The following is a 17,393-nucleotide window of genomic DNA, read 5'->3' as shown; positions in this document are numbered from 1 at the left end:
AATCCACTTATAACCATCTTTGGCTCTAAAAAAAGTTTTGCCAACTTACACAGCCAACAGACTGCAAAGATGGGGGACCATTCTACTGAATTACGATTTCAGTATGGAATTTCTTACATCTGCGAAGTTAAGTTACGCAGACGGATGCCGCAATCAATCCCGAAATCAAGGGAACCGCTGGAAGACACAGTAATAGCGTCACTACAAAGTGAAAAGGACTATACACAAATACTATGTAATACGATCAAGGAACTACCAATTACTTTGGAAAATATAATAACGGAGGCTGAAAAAGATAGTTTCATCAAAGAAACAAAAAATTCAATCAGATGAATCGGCGGTGGAAGTTTATTCTATGTGCAATGAGGTACTGTTGTACCGAGAAAGAGTAGTAATCTCAGCTACACTACAAAAGAAAATTCTAAAGGGTTTTCATACGGGGCACCCTGAAGAGCCTCATGAGGTCCTACGTTTACTGGACACTGATATAAAAGACACAGTAAGAGATGCGCATTGGCTGCAAAAGCGCCGCAATACAATTTAGCGTGTGGCCTAAAGCAGGCCACCCATGGCAAAGAATACACGTAGATTACGTAGGCCCACTGGATGGAAACTATTATTTAATAGTGGTAGACAGTTTTTTTTTCAAAATGGCCTGAGGTATTTCGATGTAAAAGTCCAACGACGGATTTTACAATCAGTGCTCTTCATGAATTGTGCGCTAGGTTTGGTGTGGTTGATTGTCTAGCGTCAGACAATGGCACACAATTCACTTCAGCAGATTTTAAAAGCTTCTGCGAGGATTTCCAGGTTAACCACATAACGACGCCAACCTATCATCCCCGATCGAGCGGTCAGGCAGAGAGGTTTGTAGATACGCTGAAAAGAACCCTGAAGAAGGCTGAAGAAACGCCCTCAAAAAAGGCGTTACAACAGTTTTTACAAGTTTACCGAATTATGCCAAATGAAAGCACTCCATCGAAGATATACCTGCAGAGTTAATGTTTGCAAGAAAAATTAGGCCGGTCTTTGAGAAACTTTTTCCAAAATAGGTGAAACCGCCAAATACTATAGTTCCTAAAAAGAGGTATTTACCGGGTGAAAAGGTATTTTTCCAGGTACACGAAAATAATAGTACGATGTGGGAACTAGGAAAGGTCCAGAAAATAATCGGGCAGATGGTCTACATTATCGAAGGTTTACTCACAAGAAACATTTAAACCAAATTTGGAAACGTATCACAGCTGCTGAACAAGAAGAGATGATGGACCAGATATATAACACGTTCGACTTGGTAACACTACAAGCAGCCGGACAACGCCGGTCCTCCAGGAAAAGGAAAATGACCGACCCGATAGAGATCAACCTCAGAAAAAACAGCTATACGATCATCCCAGGGGAATGAAAAGCTCGGAGGGAGGTGTTGTGGGGTACAAATCACCCCTATTTGAGAATTAAGTGGAATCAACCAGTCATATGAATACCACTGGTTGAAGAGACTAAATGGAGACATTCATACCATGTTTAACCGCATGCTACGAACACGTTCCTCTCATATCACTTTAGTGGTTCCTGTATTACTTATGGTAAATACATATTATATTTTATACACTTTACACTACTTGTGGTTTCTTTCATTTGTGACTCCTAGCACGGGTCTACAACAAGAATACAATTAGGAACTTATTAAAACTTCTATCTGGTCACGGGGTACGGAACAAGAGCATTAAATAAAGATTTCTGAATAAAATTTCATACAGATTTCCGAGTTCGAAATAAAGATTCCTTAGTTCCACTAAATGCACTTGAACAAACGTTGTGATATAACATCCAAGATGAGAACAGCAGTAAATATAATGATAATCATGATTGCTTTCGTATCGTTATCTCGTGGGGATGTAAATCCCAAGATGGATTGATGCCTATTCATATTTACATGTCAAGTTTGAATCTAAAGAAGATCCGGCTCTTCAACAAGGGCACTGGATTTGAACAAAAACAAAATTTGCCTCAGTCTAGAAGGATTTTTCTTCACTGATCAAGAACAGAAAAGATGACGCGCAGTATCTGAACAGATACTATACCACGTCTTTCTTGAATGAAACAAATCTCTGTACGTTGGTTGATCGTAACAACAGTATTTATACTAAAATGGGGCAGCAGTTCTTCACACTGAAAAAAAACCTCTGATAACTGTGGCATCGTTTTAATTAGAGGCATACACCGAATCTATAGTAGTTTTGGGTTTGTTAGAGTGAATTCAAAACTATATTAACAAAGCTTTTTTGTTATAATAAATAATATAGATAAAATAGAGTATTTAGAATAAGACAGTAGCAAAGTAAATATGTATGTTAACCTTTTAACGTATGTAAATTTGAAGTTTTATATCGTATTGCGGCCATTTTCCTTTTTATGATTTCTTATTTCATAACTAGTAGTTTTTATTTCATCATTTTTCATTTGTTAAATTCTGTTATTAAATAAATAAATAATATTCACCTTTACTAAATAACATTGAGCAAACTATTAGTCATTTAAAATTAAATTTACATAAAATACCCGTCTTTTCCTGGAACTGTTATAACTTTGCACATGGAAGGCGTATATATTTTTACTAATTTTAATGCTAAAATATTTTAGTTGTTATTTATCTATTATTTGTATTTATTTGTATTAATTTATTTATTGAATGCGTCTTTCCTGCTTTTCTAAAAGGATATATGAGTGTTTGCTTTGCCGTTGGTAGGCATTATAAGACCAATTTGTATTCTTTAGTGATTTAGACCATGCATCCAATACAAGGCAAGAGCCATAAATTCACACGATTTGGGTTCAGCCAACAATTGAATCGAATAATTGGGTGCAAAGTGTGAGAAAGTCTTATGTCATCCAACGAACAACAAAGAAAAACGCAGTGTCAAAGCATTTTTTTTTATTTTGTTTTCTCGAAAAAAATATCGTTTTTGTTTGATTTTTTTTAAATACAAAATTAAGAATAAGATCCATTTTTACATATTTAAGAATAAATCAGAATGGCACACATTAGAACACATACCTCCGCCAAGGTTCCACAGTAAAAAATTAAAATTATTCGATTGATGAAATAATGTAAAACAAAAACTAGCAAATAAAAGTAAAATTAACATCTATTTTCATAAAAATGTAATTCATTAATTAGTTATGATGTTCTTAGATCTGGACTTTTTCATTTATTTCCAAATCTTGGTGCTGAATGGGAGCCTGATCCAAGTTGTCAGATTTTCAAAGTCAAACTCAAATTGATTTAAGCTGACGACACAAACTTTGATTATCCAATTTTCATTTGTTATTTTTGTACTGTCTTATTGGCAATAATATCGTACTTAAATACATTTCTTTTATTACTTTGTCCAGTGCATAGGACTGTTAATCTGAAAAAATTCTAAATAACCACTTAAAAATAAAAATAAGAGGAATAACTCATTCTAAATTGAATACTATTATATGCGTTTAAAAATATAGAAATAAATAAAAATAGACATTCAAAAGAAAATGACTTTATTATATCATGAGCAACGCCGAATTAATGAATTAATATATTAAAAGGGTGTTTTGTATCATCAGTTATTTCAGGTAATGATGAAGGAGACAAAAAGATGGAGAACCAGTCAGAATCATGTGTGTTATCCAAATGATCAAGAGAGAAACCACTCATACCATCAAAGTAGAAATAACATCAACATTATATATAGATATGGATCCAACTAGATGCTAAAAAATACAGCAGCAATGCAGGAAAGATTTCGGTAGGAACCTGATAGAAGGACAACTGAACGTTTGGTGACCAAATTTCGAGAGACAGGAAGTGTGGAAGATGCCTATAAAGACATGCGTGGTCGAAACATTCAACCATAATCCCTGACAATATTCAGATTTTACAAGAACACTTTGATGAATCTCCTAGAAAATAACCACGCTGGATATCCTAAGAAAAACATGCCGAGAACATCAGTTTCGAGGATCCCCCACGATAAAAAATTCAAATATTACAAAGGCAAATCGATCATTTTGTGAAGATATTAGTCAAAGGATTGAAAATGACATTGGTGTGTTGGACTTTATTATTTTTTTTTTAGTAACTCAGTTAAGCGTCACTTTAGTGGGCTTATCAACAAGCAGAATATGCGCTTTGGAGTTCCGGCTCAGCCCTAGGAATATTTCGATCTGCCTCTAAGCCAATAGAAAGTGACCATCTTTTATGCCATCGGACGAAATAGCATCATCCAGCCATACTTCTTGGAGTGTGAAAATGAGAATTGGATGACGGTTGATACAGACTGCTACATTGCATGCAGACAAAGTTTATTCTTGCACCGAGGAGAAGAAAATGGGATTAGATATAAACATATAGATATGGTGATGGTGATGGTGATGGTGATTGTCACTTCTTGACAGAAGAAGACCATCTTTCCCTTGCTTTATTGTTGATTACTCAATCATTTTCATGTATTTTTGAAAAAAATTTTTTTAATTATATACACGTGTATACACTTATACACGCACACATATATACATGTGATGTGATCAAGATGCATCAATTCCTATTTTCTGTGCGAACGAAGGTGGCTCTTCAGACCAGCCCTGCTCTTACACAGTTGCAAAGGTCACACTTAAACTGAGATTGAGGGATGCCAACTGGTGCGGCTACACTGTGGACGCTCATATGACGCTTCAGGCCTCCACTCGATTTACAGAGCAAACAAAACATCTGTGCCCTGCAGAGTTTTCCCCATCAAAGAAAGATTGATCTCCATGTGAACGCTTGTGGCTCGCTAGGCCAGCTCCGGATAAAGTCATTTTACTGCATAATTCACAGGTGTGGTTCTGCATGAAATCCTCCAACAGACCTGATATATCTGACAGATTTTTCTTCCGGATATCACGCTTCATTTTTGCATGCTCATATTTTTTCTTCTCAAAACTATCACAGCCATGATAGACCAAGGAGCGCCACTTTTTTACGATCATTGGAAGCACTTTCCCAACTGAACACATCAATATCAAGAGCTTTAAGATTATCTTTGATGTTATCCTTAAAGCGTTTCCTCGGTTCATGTTGTGGACGCTTTCCTTGTGTAATTTCACCATAGAACAGGCGCTTTGGCAATCTATCGTCGTCCATCCTTGTCTGGTTGCATATAATCAACTTCTCGATACAAGGTACATCAGCCCGCATGAGAACATCCACATCAGATATAAAAGTGCTCCACTGATGCCCAGAATGTGTCTCAGGAATTTCTGGTGCACTCTCTCCATGACTTTTATGTGTCTACCATAAGTTGTCCATGCCTCAGAAGCGTAAAGCAGGGATGATAAAATACAAGATTGATAGACACTGATCTTTGTATGAATAGTTATACCCCTGTCAGACCATACTCGCTTCTCTAAGCCACCAAAAGCCTTAGTGGCACGCTGTATCCTATAGTTGACCTCAGCATCCAGGGTTCCATCACTGGTGAGAGTACTACCCAAATACATGAATGTGTCAACCCCGCAAGTCTCTGGTTGTTGACAAAAATATTTGGTTCCACATACAAACTACCGGGTGGAGGTGTGAACATGACCTTAGTCTTCTTAAGACTAATAGTAAGCCCAAAAGATGCACAGGCCCCCGAAAACAGATCCATGATACCCTGCATATCCATCTCACCATGGGCCATGAGATCGGCGTCATCCGCATAAAGCAATTCATGAACCAGGTGCTGAAAGGTTCTTGTAGAAGCATGAAAACGATGAAGATCAAAGACCCTACCTGTGGTTCTAGAGAGCATTCCCTAAAGGCATACGATAACATAGTTGCAAAATAAATTGAAAAAAGTCTAGGTGCTAGGATATCACCCTGCTTCACACCATTGTCAACCGATATGGGTTCTGACAGACATCCGTTGAAGTTCAGTCGAGCCTTCATATTAGTGTAGAGCTCCCTGAGTAATCGTAGAAATTGAGGTGGGCATCCCAACTTCCCCAGAATTATCCATAGGGCACTTCTGTTCACCGTATCAAAAGCCTTAGTCAAATCAACAAAAACCTGATAAAGCGGAACACAGTGTTCAGTACATTTCTCCTGCAACTGCCGAGCAGAGAAGATCATGTCCGTGGTTCCTCTGCCCGGATGAAAGCCACTTTGGCTTTCTGGAATGATGGATGAACAAATATACTTTAACAATCTATTGAGTAGAACTCTGGAAAATACTTTGTCAACTGCTTCCAACAAACTTATCCCACGATAATTTCCACAGTCGATCCTGGGCCCCTTTCCCTTGTACAGTGATATAAGAATTGCATCAACCCAATCCTGATGGACGGGAACACCCCTCCAGACATCAGTGATAAGATGAAGAATTTCATGAACAAGTTTATCACCCCCATGTAAGAAGACTTCCACAGGAATACCATCAAACCCTGGAGCCCTCCCAACGTTCACTTCCTTGATTGTATCTCTAATTTCATTCTCAGATGGGAACACGGACATTTCATGGATAAGCTTCTGTTGTGATAAAAATTCATTGATGACGTCGTCATCAACATTAGAGGGGTTGTCAAAGAGATCAGAATAATGCTCGGTCCAACGAAGGAGAATCTTATTAGGATCCTTTATAAGGGCAATTCCATCACTTGGGAGTAGGGGAGATGTAGATAGTGTTTGAGGACCAAAAGCTTTTTTAAGCAAATGGTACATGCGTTTGAGGTCTTTACAATCAAAAGCCATCTGGATTTGGTTGGCGAGTTTAGCCCACCACTGATTCTTCATTTGGCGGAGTCGCTTTTGGAGAATACCCTTGTTTGCATCTTATGGTACAACTCATTTTTAGCACTTTAGAGTTGAGTAATTTTAGAATCATTATCATCAAATCAATCCTGATGTTTAGATTTGCGGAAGTCAAGAACATCTACACTTATTTCATAGATTGTATTTTTAAAATGCGCCCACGACCCATCAAAATCAGCAGAATTAACTACGGATTGAAGCTTTTCACATACACCTAGATCAGCCAGCCTGGACACATCAACCCGCCTGGGAATCCCAACACCACCCAACCTACACTTCCTCCTTATACAGACTTTCAACATCCCGCATACCAAAAAGTGATCTGTGCCACATTCAGCTCCACATATAACACGCACACTACAGACGTCCCACAAATCTGCCTTCCTGGAAATAATGTAATCGATCAAGTGACCTTGTTTTGAACGAGGATGGGTCCAGGTAAACCTATGGACCTCTTTGTGGCTGAAGAAAGTGTTACAGATAGCAAGGTCAAACTGAGTGCATAGATGGAGATGCAGACCATTACTGTTGACCCTACCTACACCAAACCGGCCGAGGGAGTCCCAGGTGTGATGATCCTTGCTAACCCTTGCATTTAGATCACCCATGAGTAAGATCTTCTCAGATAAAGGAATAGAGGAAATGGTACGACTGAGATCTCGGTAAAACACAGTGATGGTGTCTTCATCATGACCCATGGTAGGGGCATACACAGATAAAATCGTCATATACCTACTGTGTGCAAGAGGGAAGCGCATCATCATAATTCTGTTACTTACACAGATTGGCTGTTCAATCCTCTTCATCAAATCAGAACACACTGCAAAGTCAATTCCACCTTCTCGTCTCAGCACCGATGGTTTTCCTTTCCAAAAAAAGGTGTATCCTTAGCCCACTTCTACCAATTGATGCTCACCACTCAATTGTGTTTCAGACAATGCCGCAATGTCTATGCTGTACCTAGCGAACTCTCTTGCAGCAATAGCTGTCCTATGCTCAGGTTTTTCACTATCCAGGACATCTAGCAAAGTTCTCACATTCCACGTAGCAACAGTTAGGTTATTCCTCTCCTGATAAAATTTTGATTTTCCTTGTTTATTATTTTTCTTCAACTTTATCTTGTTTCTCCTGCAAATATAGAGCAGTCGCCGACCACAGGAAGCCGACCAGCTAATAAAAGGGTAGACAATTTTTAGGTCACCTTTTCTAGACCCTTCCCAAATACATGGGTGAGCAGTGTATCCCTAGAAAAGGCTGCTCAGCCACCAGATCATCCACCGAAGTTGCTTCCACCCTGTAAGCGATTTAATCGACGATGTTAGATAAATCATTGGCCGCCTATGTGCAGATTTGCAGCTATGCACTGCCAGCCCGCTAAGCCTGTGCACGTCGCCACTCACCTATCGCCATAGGACTTCTTTTTTTTTTCCTTTTTCGAAAGATATCTGCACATAACGATCGCAACACAACATGCTTGTGCTACACATATTGTGCCCTCTCGCACCCTACCACTGGTTGCACAGTGACAAATTAAAATAGTGAGATGACTGAGCAGTAGCATAGTGTGCATGTTTTATTATCACAGAGTTTTACCTCTCCGGCAGCTGGACATACACACACACATACACATAAGCAAGCAAACATGCATATGTATTTATATATCCCTAGTTCTCACAATATAGTAACCCTCCAGAACTTGAGAGGGAGGCTAACAGGTACTACACCTTGCCCAAGGGTGACCTGAAACTATGCAATCATCTCCCTGAGCTAGTAGGTTACCCGCATACCATACCATATAGATATAAACATATAGATATAAACATAATTATCTATAAACAAGACGGAGCACCACTCTATTCTTCAAACAGATCTGTAAAATTCCTCGATCGATATTTTCTTGGTGATAGACACATTTCAGGTCTCACCGACTTCCTTTGGCCACTGTACTTCCTTGACGCGAACTCATCTGACTACTTCCTCTGGCGAGTACCCCAAAGAAAGAATTTATGATAAAAATCCACCAAACCCTGGAGAATTTTAAGGACAACATAAAAAAGAAGATTAGGCTCATAACAATTGACACGATATGACGGGTTATCGAATATTATAACGTTCGAGTTGCTAATTTCAAGAAGATGTCTAAATTGAACATATTAATAAATATTATTAAATATTTTTAAAAAAAAAACATGAATATTATTAAATATTTGTTTTAAATTAATAAATATTATTAAATATTATTTTTTTTAAATTAATAAATATTATTAAATATTTAAAAAAAACAAGTTTTTGATTTCAATCAGATTTGTAGGATACGATTTCAGTTACTATTTGGTGAAAAAAATTTTCTGGCAAAAAATTGACATTAAAAATAAAATAAAACGCATTTTGAACCACCCAGTATATATATATATATATATATATATATATATATATATATATATATATATAAGTATTTGCCATATGCTGGAAAATTTTATTTTTCATTTTAATAAACACTTATAAAACGGAATTCAAAACAAAATTTTTACTGTATAAAACTTGCATCATAACGAGCATATTACTACTCAGAAAGTTAACATATTCATTTTAGAAAAGATATAAAAACGAAAATTCTGAAATTACTAGCGTAAAACGTATTAGCATACATAGCAACAAATGATAATTTAATACTTTGTTGTATTATCCTTGTTGCTTACTACTGCATGCAAACGTTTCCTATACTTCGATACAATGGTGTGGCACCTATTTTGGAGGAATTTTAGAACAATCCTCCTTACAAATTTGTTACAATTGTTTCATATTACTGGATTGACGTTTACTGACCTTTACTTTGAGCTCTCGTAGAGAAATAGTCAACCACCTCGGCAGGAATAACCTTCTTAGTGACACACAATATGTCTTCCGCTCTGCAAGATCTACCGCAGATGTACTGACGGTTATATCACATAGGATTAGTGAATCTCTTGACAAAGGCTTCCTTTCTAGGGCAATTGCTCTTGACATATCAAAGGCCTTCGACAAGGTATGGCATAAGGGTCTACTTCACAAGATTTCCAGCTACGGTATAACTGGAAATGTTTTCTCAATTATTAAATCATTTCTCTCCGATAGGCTCATAAGAGTAGTGGTGGATGGACAAAAATCGGAGGCCTGCAATATAAATGCTGGAGTCCCTCAGGGGTCAATCCTGGGCCCAACTCTCTTCCTGATCTACATCAATGACCTCCCTAAACACATACTTAAATCATTCGTTGACATCTATGCTGATGACACGACCATCTACGGCAACACATCAAAGGCTGTAAATGACAAAGTTCTCTCTGATTCTCTCTCCTCTGATCTCGAGCGCGTGGTTCAGTGGGGGAAGATGTGGCTGGTTACCTTTTAATGCATCCAAAACCAAACTCCTATCCTTACATCATCAACGCTCTGATCCCCATCTGGCATCAATTGTGATGGATGGCTCTCGTCTGGGTGAGGCCCCGTGTTTTGACAAGCTTCTAGGTTTGACCTTTACTCCTGATCTGAAATGGAACACGTACATCAAGTCTGTTGCCAAGGTTGCTGGAAAGATGGTGGGATCCTTCTACCGCTCCAGAAGATATCTCACTACGGATGCAATTCTCTATCTATATAAAAGCCAAGTACGTCCAAGGATGGAGTACTGTTGCCATATCTGGGCGGGAGCTGCTAAGGACAACCTATCCTGCCTTGACAGAGTACAAAATAGACTTCGTGGCTTAGTGGGGGATGCCCTTTTCTCTACCCTGCAACCTCTCTCCCACAGAAGAGACGTTGTGAGCCTGTCCTTGTTTTATCGTTATTTTCATGGCAGATGCTCGTCTGAACTCCAATCTCTGGTCCCCCCTCGCCAATCTTTCACGAAAAATACCCGTCTAGCTGAATCCACTGTGAAAAATTTCCCCCACTCTATATCTGTGCCTAAATCAAAACGCAGATTCCATGAACAAAGCTTCTTTCTTAGAACTGCACGCCTGTGGAACTCTGTTCCGTCTGCCTGCTTCCCTCCGGACTACAACTTGGTTGTCTTCAAGTCCAATGTTAACAAATTCCTAATGAACCGCCCCCTTAAGTAAACATTTCAGCAAATCTCCTCACTAACGTAATGTACTTGCAATAACCCTTATCCCTGAGTGGCTTCCGGGCCTTGATAAGTGGTGATCACTGTGTAAAAAAAAAAAAAAAAAAAAAAATTCTTAATCGAATTAAGGTCCAGAGACTTATTGGGCCACGGCAACACGTTTATATTATGTTTAACAAACCATTTCTATGTTAATTTTGCACAATGCTTTGGATCATTTTCCTGCTGGAATATCCAGTGTTGACCCAAGTTCAACATTTGAGCAGATTCGAATAAATTTTCCTCCAAAATAAATGGCACTGTTCACGCGTTCTTTAATGATATGAATGTTTCCAGTGCTGCTGGAAGAAAAGCAGCCCCACACCATTATGTTTCCTCCACCGAATTTAACAGTTGGGGTGGTGTTCATCGGCTTAAACTCTTCTCCCTTCTTTCTCCAAACCTGACGTTCGTGGCTATGATTGAATAACTCTATTTTGGTCTCATCAGACCAAATTACATTGTCCTAGTAGCTTGAAGGTTTTGATAAAAAATTATTTGCAGATTCAGGTCTGGCTCTGATTTGTCGTTTGGTGAGAAGAGGAGTTTTCTTTGACGCATAGGACTGAAGTCCACGTTCTCGCAATGCATTAGTCACTGTGCGTTTAGTAGCATTAATCCCTACAGTTTCCAGCTCATTTACCAATTCTTTGCGGGTAACTTGAGGATTATCTGAAACAGTTCTGGTCATCCTATTCAATGCTCGATTCGAAATTTTCTTTGGGGCACCAGCCCGAGTAAGATTGACAATGGTATGATGAGTCTTACATTTCCTTATTATTGAACCTACTGTTGAAGGATGCACGTTGAACTGTTTTCCAATCAATCTGAACCCTTCACCACACTTATGGGCATCAATAATCTTGTTTCGCAGATCAACACTATGTTCTTGGGTTTCAACCATTATTAAAAATCTCAGATAATAGCAAGGCACTGAAGATGTCTTCAATACACGATTCACACCTACTAACCGAAAAATTCGCGACCAAGATTGATTTTTTAAACAAATATATTAAATAACGAAAAATCCAAAACTTGAAGAAGCCAAAATTCTATGTAGTATTTAAAAAATCTAATATTTGAAATAAAGAAATAATACTTTTACAAATGGATAGAACAGAGATGCACTCTTAAATACGAAAATTCGGCTTAGAAAACGCATTTTAGTTGAATGTTAACCGGTGTCAATCGGAGTGTCTCTTTTCGTCCGCACTTGGATTGGGGTCCTTATTTCTAGACTAGATCCAAGCAGAGAAATGAATGAAATAAGGAAATTAAATGATCATTTGTTACTATGTATGGAATACTTTTTACACTAGCAATTTCAGAATTTTCGTTTTGATATATTTTCTAAAATGAATATGTTAACTTTCCGAGTAATAATGTTCGTTATGACGTAAGCTTTATACAGTAAAAATTTTGTTTTGAATTCCGTTTCATAAGTGTTTATTAAAATGAAAAATATAATTTTCCAGCATGTATCGAATACTTATTATCCCCACTATATATATATATATATATATATATATATATATATATATATATATATATATATATATATATATGTAATTATAAAACAAAACTCAAATGACCTTGTAACGATGTATGTAACCCACTTTCCGGTTTACAATATCTGGTTGCGCATGCGCGCATGACCTGCGCACTAACATATTAACGTTATTATTTCGAAATTATTAGTTAACATGGGAAGAGTGGGGTTTAAAATTACTTAAACGTAATACAGAAATGAACAATGTAAAAAAAAAGCAGACAGTATTAACAATTGTTTATTTGGATAATTTAAACGCGAAAAAAACAAAAAAAAAACAAAAGAATAATTGGGACGCTGAAATATTAACGTTATTATTTCGAAATTATTATTTAACATGGGAAGAGTGAGGTTTAAAATAATTTAAACGTAATACAGAAATGAACGATGTAAAAAAAAAGAAAAGCAGATATATCAAAATTTGAATTTAACTATAATAAGTATTAGGGTATATGTTCAATGCACATTTACCTATAAGTATGGCCAACCACTTATAATTCAGTAAATGTAATTTATTTTTCAAAAATAATCAATTATAATAAACAGAACGACTCATAGAAATCTATCTATATTCTTTTTTCATTTTAATATACTTTCATAGAAATGTTTCTGTCATGCCAAAAAAAATATTTTCTTTACGTCACAAGTGTCACGCTCATACATGAATTCCATAGCTAATATAACATACTGACCCAACGGGTCACGAGTAGTCTAATATATATATATATATATATATATATATATATATATATATATATATATATATAGTCTGGGTATGTACTAGTTCAATTATGAAAGGATATGAGCCCATTACAGCAGTTAAACTGCCCTTTTCATATCTCTGTAAATTTGGATAGCTTCATAAACACCTGATACTAAAAGGTTTCTTTCTCAATGTGTGTAAACCGTCGTCAGTTGTAAATTTCTCTATTTTTTTTAAATAACAGAAGAAAAACAAAATGTAAGAATATTACCTTCATGGCCGTTGCGATCGGAATGCCATAAGCAATGCCGATTCCTAATCCATTGATGAATCCGTAAGTGGCCAACACAGCCAGGAACGAATGCTTTACAGCCCACGCCGTAGTTAGCACCCCAAGGCTAAAATGACAACAGGAAGATTTTATAATAATATAAAATAAAAAATCCAAAACAATAACAGCAAACAATATAATATAATGTGTCCGGCCTAAGGATAATGATAACAGCAAAAATAAAAAAAATATGAATAGCAAATATGAAGTAAAAACCACAAAAATACACCACAAATGAACTCTTTAGCAGAATTCAAAAACTAGTTAGTGAATAACACATTACTTAATAAGTTCTGAAATACAGATAATAAGTGTTATTTGAAGCTCCATCGAAAACGATGATTAAGAGATTATGTAAGTACAAATAATGCTGAACGCTCAGGTCGCCTAAATTCGGCAGGTATCCCAGAAACCATAAAAAAACTGCCGCTGGTAAATTGAAGTTATTATTATTATTATTATTATTATTATTATTATTATTATTATTTACTCACTAGGAGTAGTCACACAGGCCATCATCAAAGATTTCTCTTTGAGAACAACTTGTGGTGTTCTGCCTTCCCCGCTTGATCGCGTCTATTTTATATCCTTTCTAGGCTACTTTGCTGCATTCATGTATTATGTCGTTTATTGTTTCGTCTCTTTGTCCACAGAGTCTGCATTTGCTGTTTTCTTATGTCTTGTCGATCCTTGCTTTGATTTGGCTTATTCTAATTGCGTTGCTTTGTGCGGCTGTTATTAGGAATTCAGTTTCCCTGTTTAGGTTTCCTTTTTGTAGCCATTTTCAAGTGTTTTCGTTAGTCTCTTTTTTGTAATCTTCATGAATTGTCCCTGTATCTGTTCCTCTTCCCGTTTTCTTTCCTCGTTTCTTTTTTTCTGTTTTGTTTGTTTATTCCATGTCTCTTGCTGCGGTAATTATTCTTTTGATTATATATTTTTCTGATTATTTTTTTGTGTTATATATATTTTGTTGTGTTATATATATTTTGTTGTGTTATATATATTTTGTTGTGTTATATATATTTTGTTGTGTTATATATATTTTGTTGTGTTATATATATTTTGTTGTGTTATACATTAGTCTGGTATTACAAAGTAATCCTCTTCCTCTGTCTTTCCTTTTCACATAGAGTGGGTCAGTAGCATCATTTGAGTGTAGTGCACTGTGAATTGTCATGAGTTTCTTGGTCTTCTGGTCGAAATTCCTTTTTTTTTTGTCCAACTCATAAACGGTTCAGAGTATTTTACTAGTGACACTGCCTTCATGTTTATTCTTTAATTAGATTTTTACTATATTGCTTAGTTTCGAAAAGTGTTTTCGTTCTTCTAAGGTGTTCCTTTCCAGTTTTCTCTTTCATTTCTCTTGCTTACATGATATCTGCTTCCAGAACTTCCAAGTATCATGCTCACCTAGTGCCCTCATCTCTGTTTGATTAGGTAGTACCATACCTTCTGTTGCTTCCAGTTTTCCTCTCTTCGTGATCAGCAGTACATAATTGTTCAAGACTAAATTCCATTCGGATATCCTAACTAAAGATACTGTTCGTGTTTATTAGCGTCTTTAGTTCTGTCTTTGTTTTTACAAACAGTTTAAGGTCATTCATTTACATTAGGTGTTCATTCTTTCATCTGTATTAACGGACTTTTATCCGGCTTGGCATTTTCTTAGTATATTGTCTAGGGGCATCGTGGCTCTAACGAACAGTAGTGGTGAGAGTGGAATAAACTTGGAAGATCCCTTTTTGTATTTTAATCTCAGTTATGTATTGTTAGTTCAAGTCTCCGTGTTTTCATTGCATTTTCTATCAAATTGATTATCTTACCTGGTATTCTGTACATTCTCAGGCATTCTATTATCCATGCTTGTGGAATCCCATCATACGCTTTCTTATCGTCTATCCATGCCATGGCTAAGTTCGTTTTTCTACTTTTAACTTTTTTCAGAATCCTTTGATCTATGTATAATAGGTCATGTGTTCCTCTTTTTCCTTTCTGGCATTTTTTCTGTACCTCTGGAAGTAGTTCGCGATTATGAAGGAAATGATAAATTTCTTCCCTCAGTTGTGCTGTAAGCATTTTCTATATTGTATGCAAACATGTTATTGGCCGTTAGTTACTGGAGATGTTTCCTTTTTTCGATTTTTTTTTTTTTTTTGCACCAGTGTGGTTCTACCTTTGGTCACCCATTCTGGCACGTCTGCTTTGTAAATACATTTTTCGGGTTCTGAATTAGTCTTTCATGTACTGCTGTGGATTTTTTAAACCAATAGCGTGTATTCCGTCGTGGCCTGGTGCTCTCCAGTTTTGCATTTTTCATGCAAAATTATTATTATTATTATTATTATGATTATCATTATTATTATTATTCATAATAATAATGATTTTTCATGCAGGTCATAGTCAAAGATTTCTTTTTCAGAACAACTTATGGTGTTTTCTGGAGACTGAATAACAAGAAGTCTTTCCAGATTTGCAGTAATCTCAACGTGTTTCGATAACCTTTGCAAATGAATTTGCTTTATCGCAACAACTGTTTATCATTGATTTCCCGATAGTAGCGACCATTGGTCTTCACTGGAACTTGGGTGGCAATAAGCCTTCCCAAGGTTCCAGTTCTATTCACAGTCGTCCAGTGAAGATCTTTTTAGTGCTTTATGTTCTTTTATTTGTTTCTTTATCTTTATCATTTTTTTTGTCTTTTCATCCTCATTGATTCTTCACGACTATTTGGTGTGGTGCCAGTTGAACCCGACATTTTGGAGGAGGAAGAGAAACTTACACATATACAGTTTCAGTTTTCTTGATTCCATTTAGTGTTTCTTTGTGTTTTACTTTGATAGCAGTTTCTATATATCCGGCCTGCAGGTCAGATGTATTAGTCTTTGCATTCAAGGGTTTCCTTAATATTTGAACGGTTTTCATTATTGTTATCCGTTGTATCTTCTCAGCCATCCCTTTGATTTCTCTCATTTGTTTTTCAAAGTTTTGGGGGATTATTCCTAATGCTCTTTGGTATTATCTTGACGTTCTTAATCTTTCATATCCCTTTCAGCTTTATTATATGTCCGTGTTTGCTCCATTTTTCTCATCTCCTTGATATTCACCCCGTGGTCTGTTGGATCAGCGCAATTTGGCGGAACTTTTCTTTCTTGTTAACTATTATGTCATTGGGTCTTCTTGCTTGGATAGGTTCATTTGTTTTACGTCCATAACCCATAGAATTTTGTTACGTCCGTTTACAAGTTATGCTGTCAAATTGTGCTTGTACCATTTGTTTGGGTGTTCAAGATTCAGTGGTTGTCATAATTCCAAGTGCACTGCCTTCCTCCTTTGGTCATGTCTACTTTTGCATTCTTCTTGCGCTAGTTTGCTGCATTCGTTTTTTTATGTGGTACATTGTTTCGTGCCTTTGTCTACAGAGTCTGCATTTGCTGTTTTCTTGTGTTTTATTAATCTTTGTGTTGATCTGCTTGGTCTTAATCACGTTATTTTATGCGGTTGTTATTAGGGATCCAATTTCTCTGTTTAGTTTTTGTTTTTGTTTTTTTGTTTTTGTAGACATGTCTAATTGTTTTTGCTAGTTTCATCTTTCGTAATCCTTATGAATCGATCGTGTAGCTATTTTTTCCATTTTTCTTTTCTTGTCTTATCGCTTGCCTCTCTATTTTCTGTTTTGTTAATTTTTCAGTGTCTCTTGCTGCAATAATTATCGTTTCTGTGTTTTGCATTATCAATTTTTCTAATACTTTTTTGTGTCATTCACACAGTCTTCTGTTCAACTAGTCCTCTTCATCCGTCTTTGTTTTTTTGAATAAAGTCGATAGGCATAATCCTTTTGGTGTAGTGCATTGTACA

The 17,393-nt window shown here is 36.5% G+C and overlaps 1 protein-coding gene across 1 annotated transcript in view; it reads right to left on the bottom strand.

Moving 5' to 3' along the window:
- LOC145279897 (uncharacterized) overlaps positions 1-17,393 on the bottom strand; it is an 85,120-nt gene that overhangs the window by 35,010 nt on the left and 32,717 nt on the right. The window contains exon 3 of the mRNA XM_080131427.1: positions 13,479-13,605. Coding sequence (XP_079987553.1) covers positions 13,479-13,605 — 127 coding nt within the window. The remainder of the gene's footprint in view (positions 1-13,478; positions 13,606-17,393) is intronic.

Source organism: Euprymna scolopes, chromosome 7 (genome assembly GCF_053919585.1).
Source record: "Euprymna scolopes isolate OS-2025 chromosome 7, ASM5391958v1, whole genome shotgun sequence".
NCBI classification, from domain to species: Eukaryota; Metazoa; Mollusca; class Cephalopoda; order Sepiida; family Sepiolidae; genus Euprymna; species Euprymna scolopes.
Note: the sequence above shows the minus strand (reverse complement) of the source record. Positions and strands in the feature narration are given on the sequence as shown.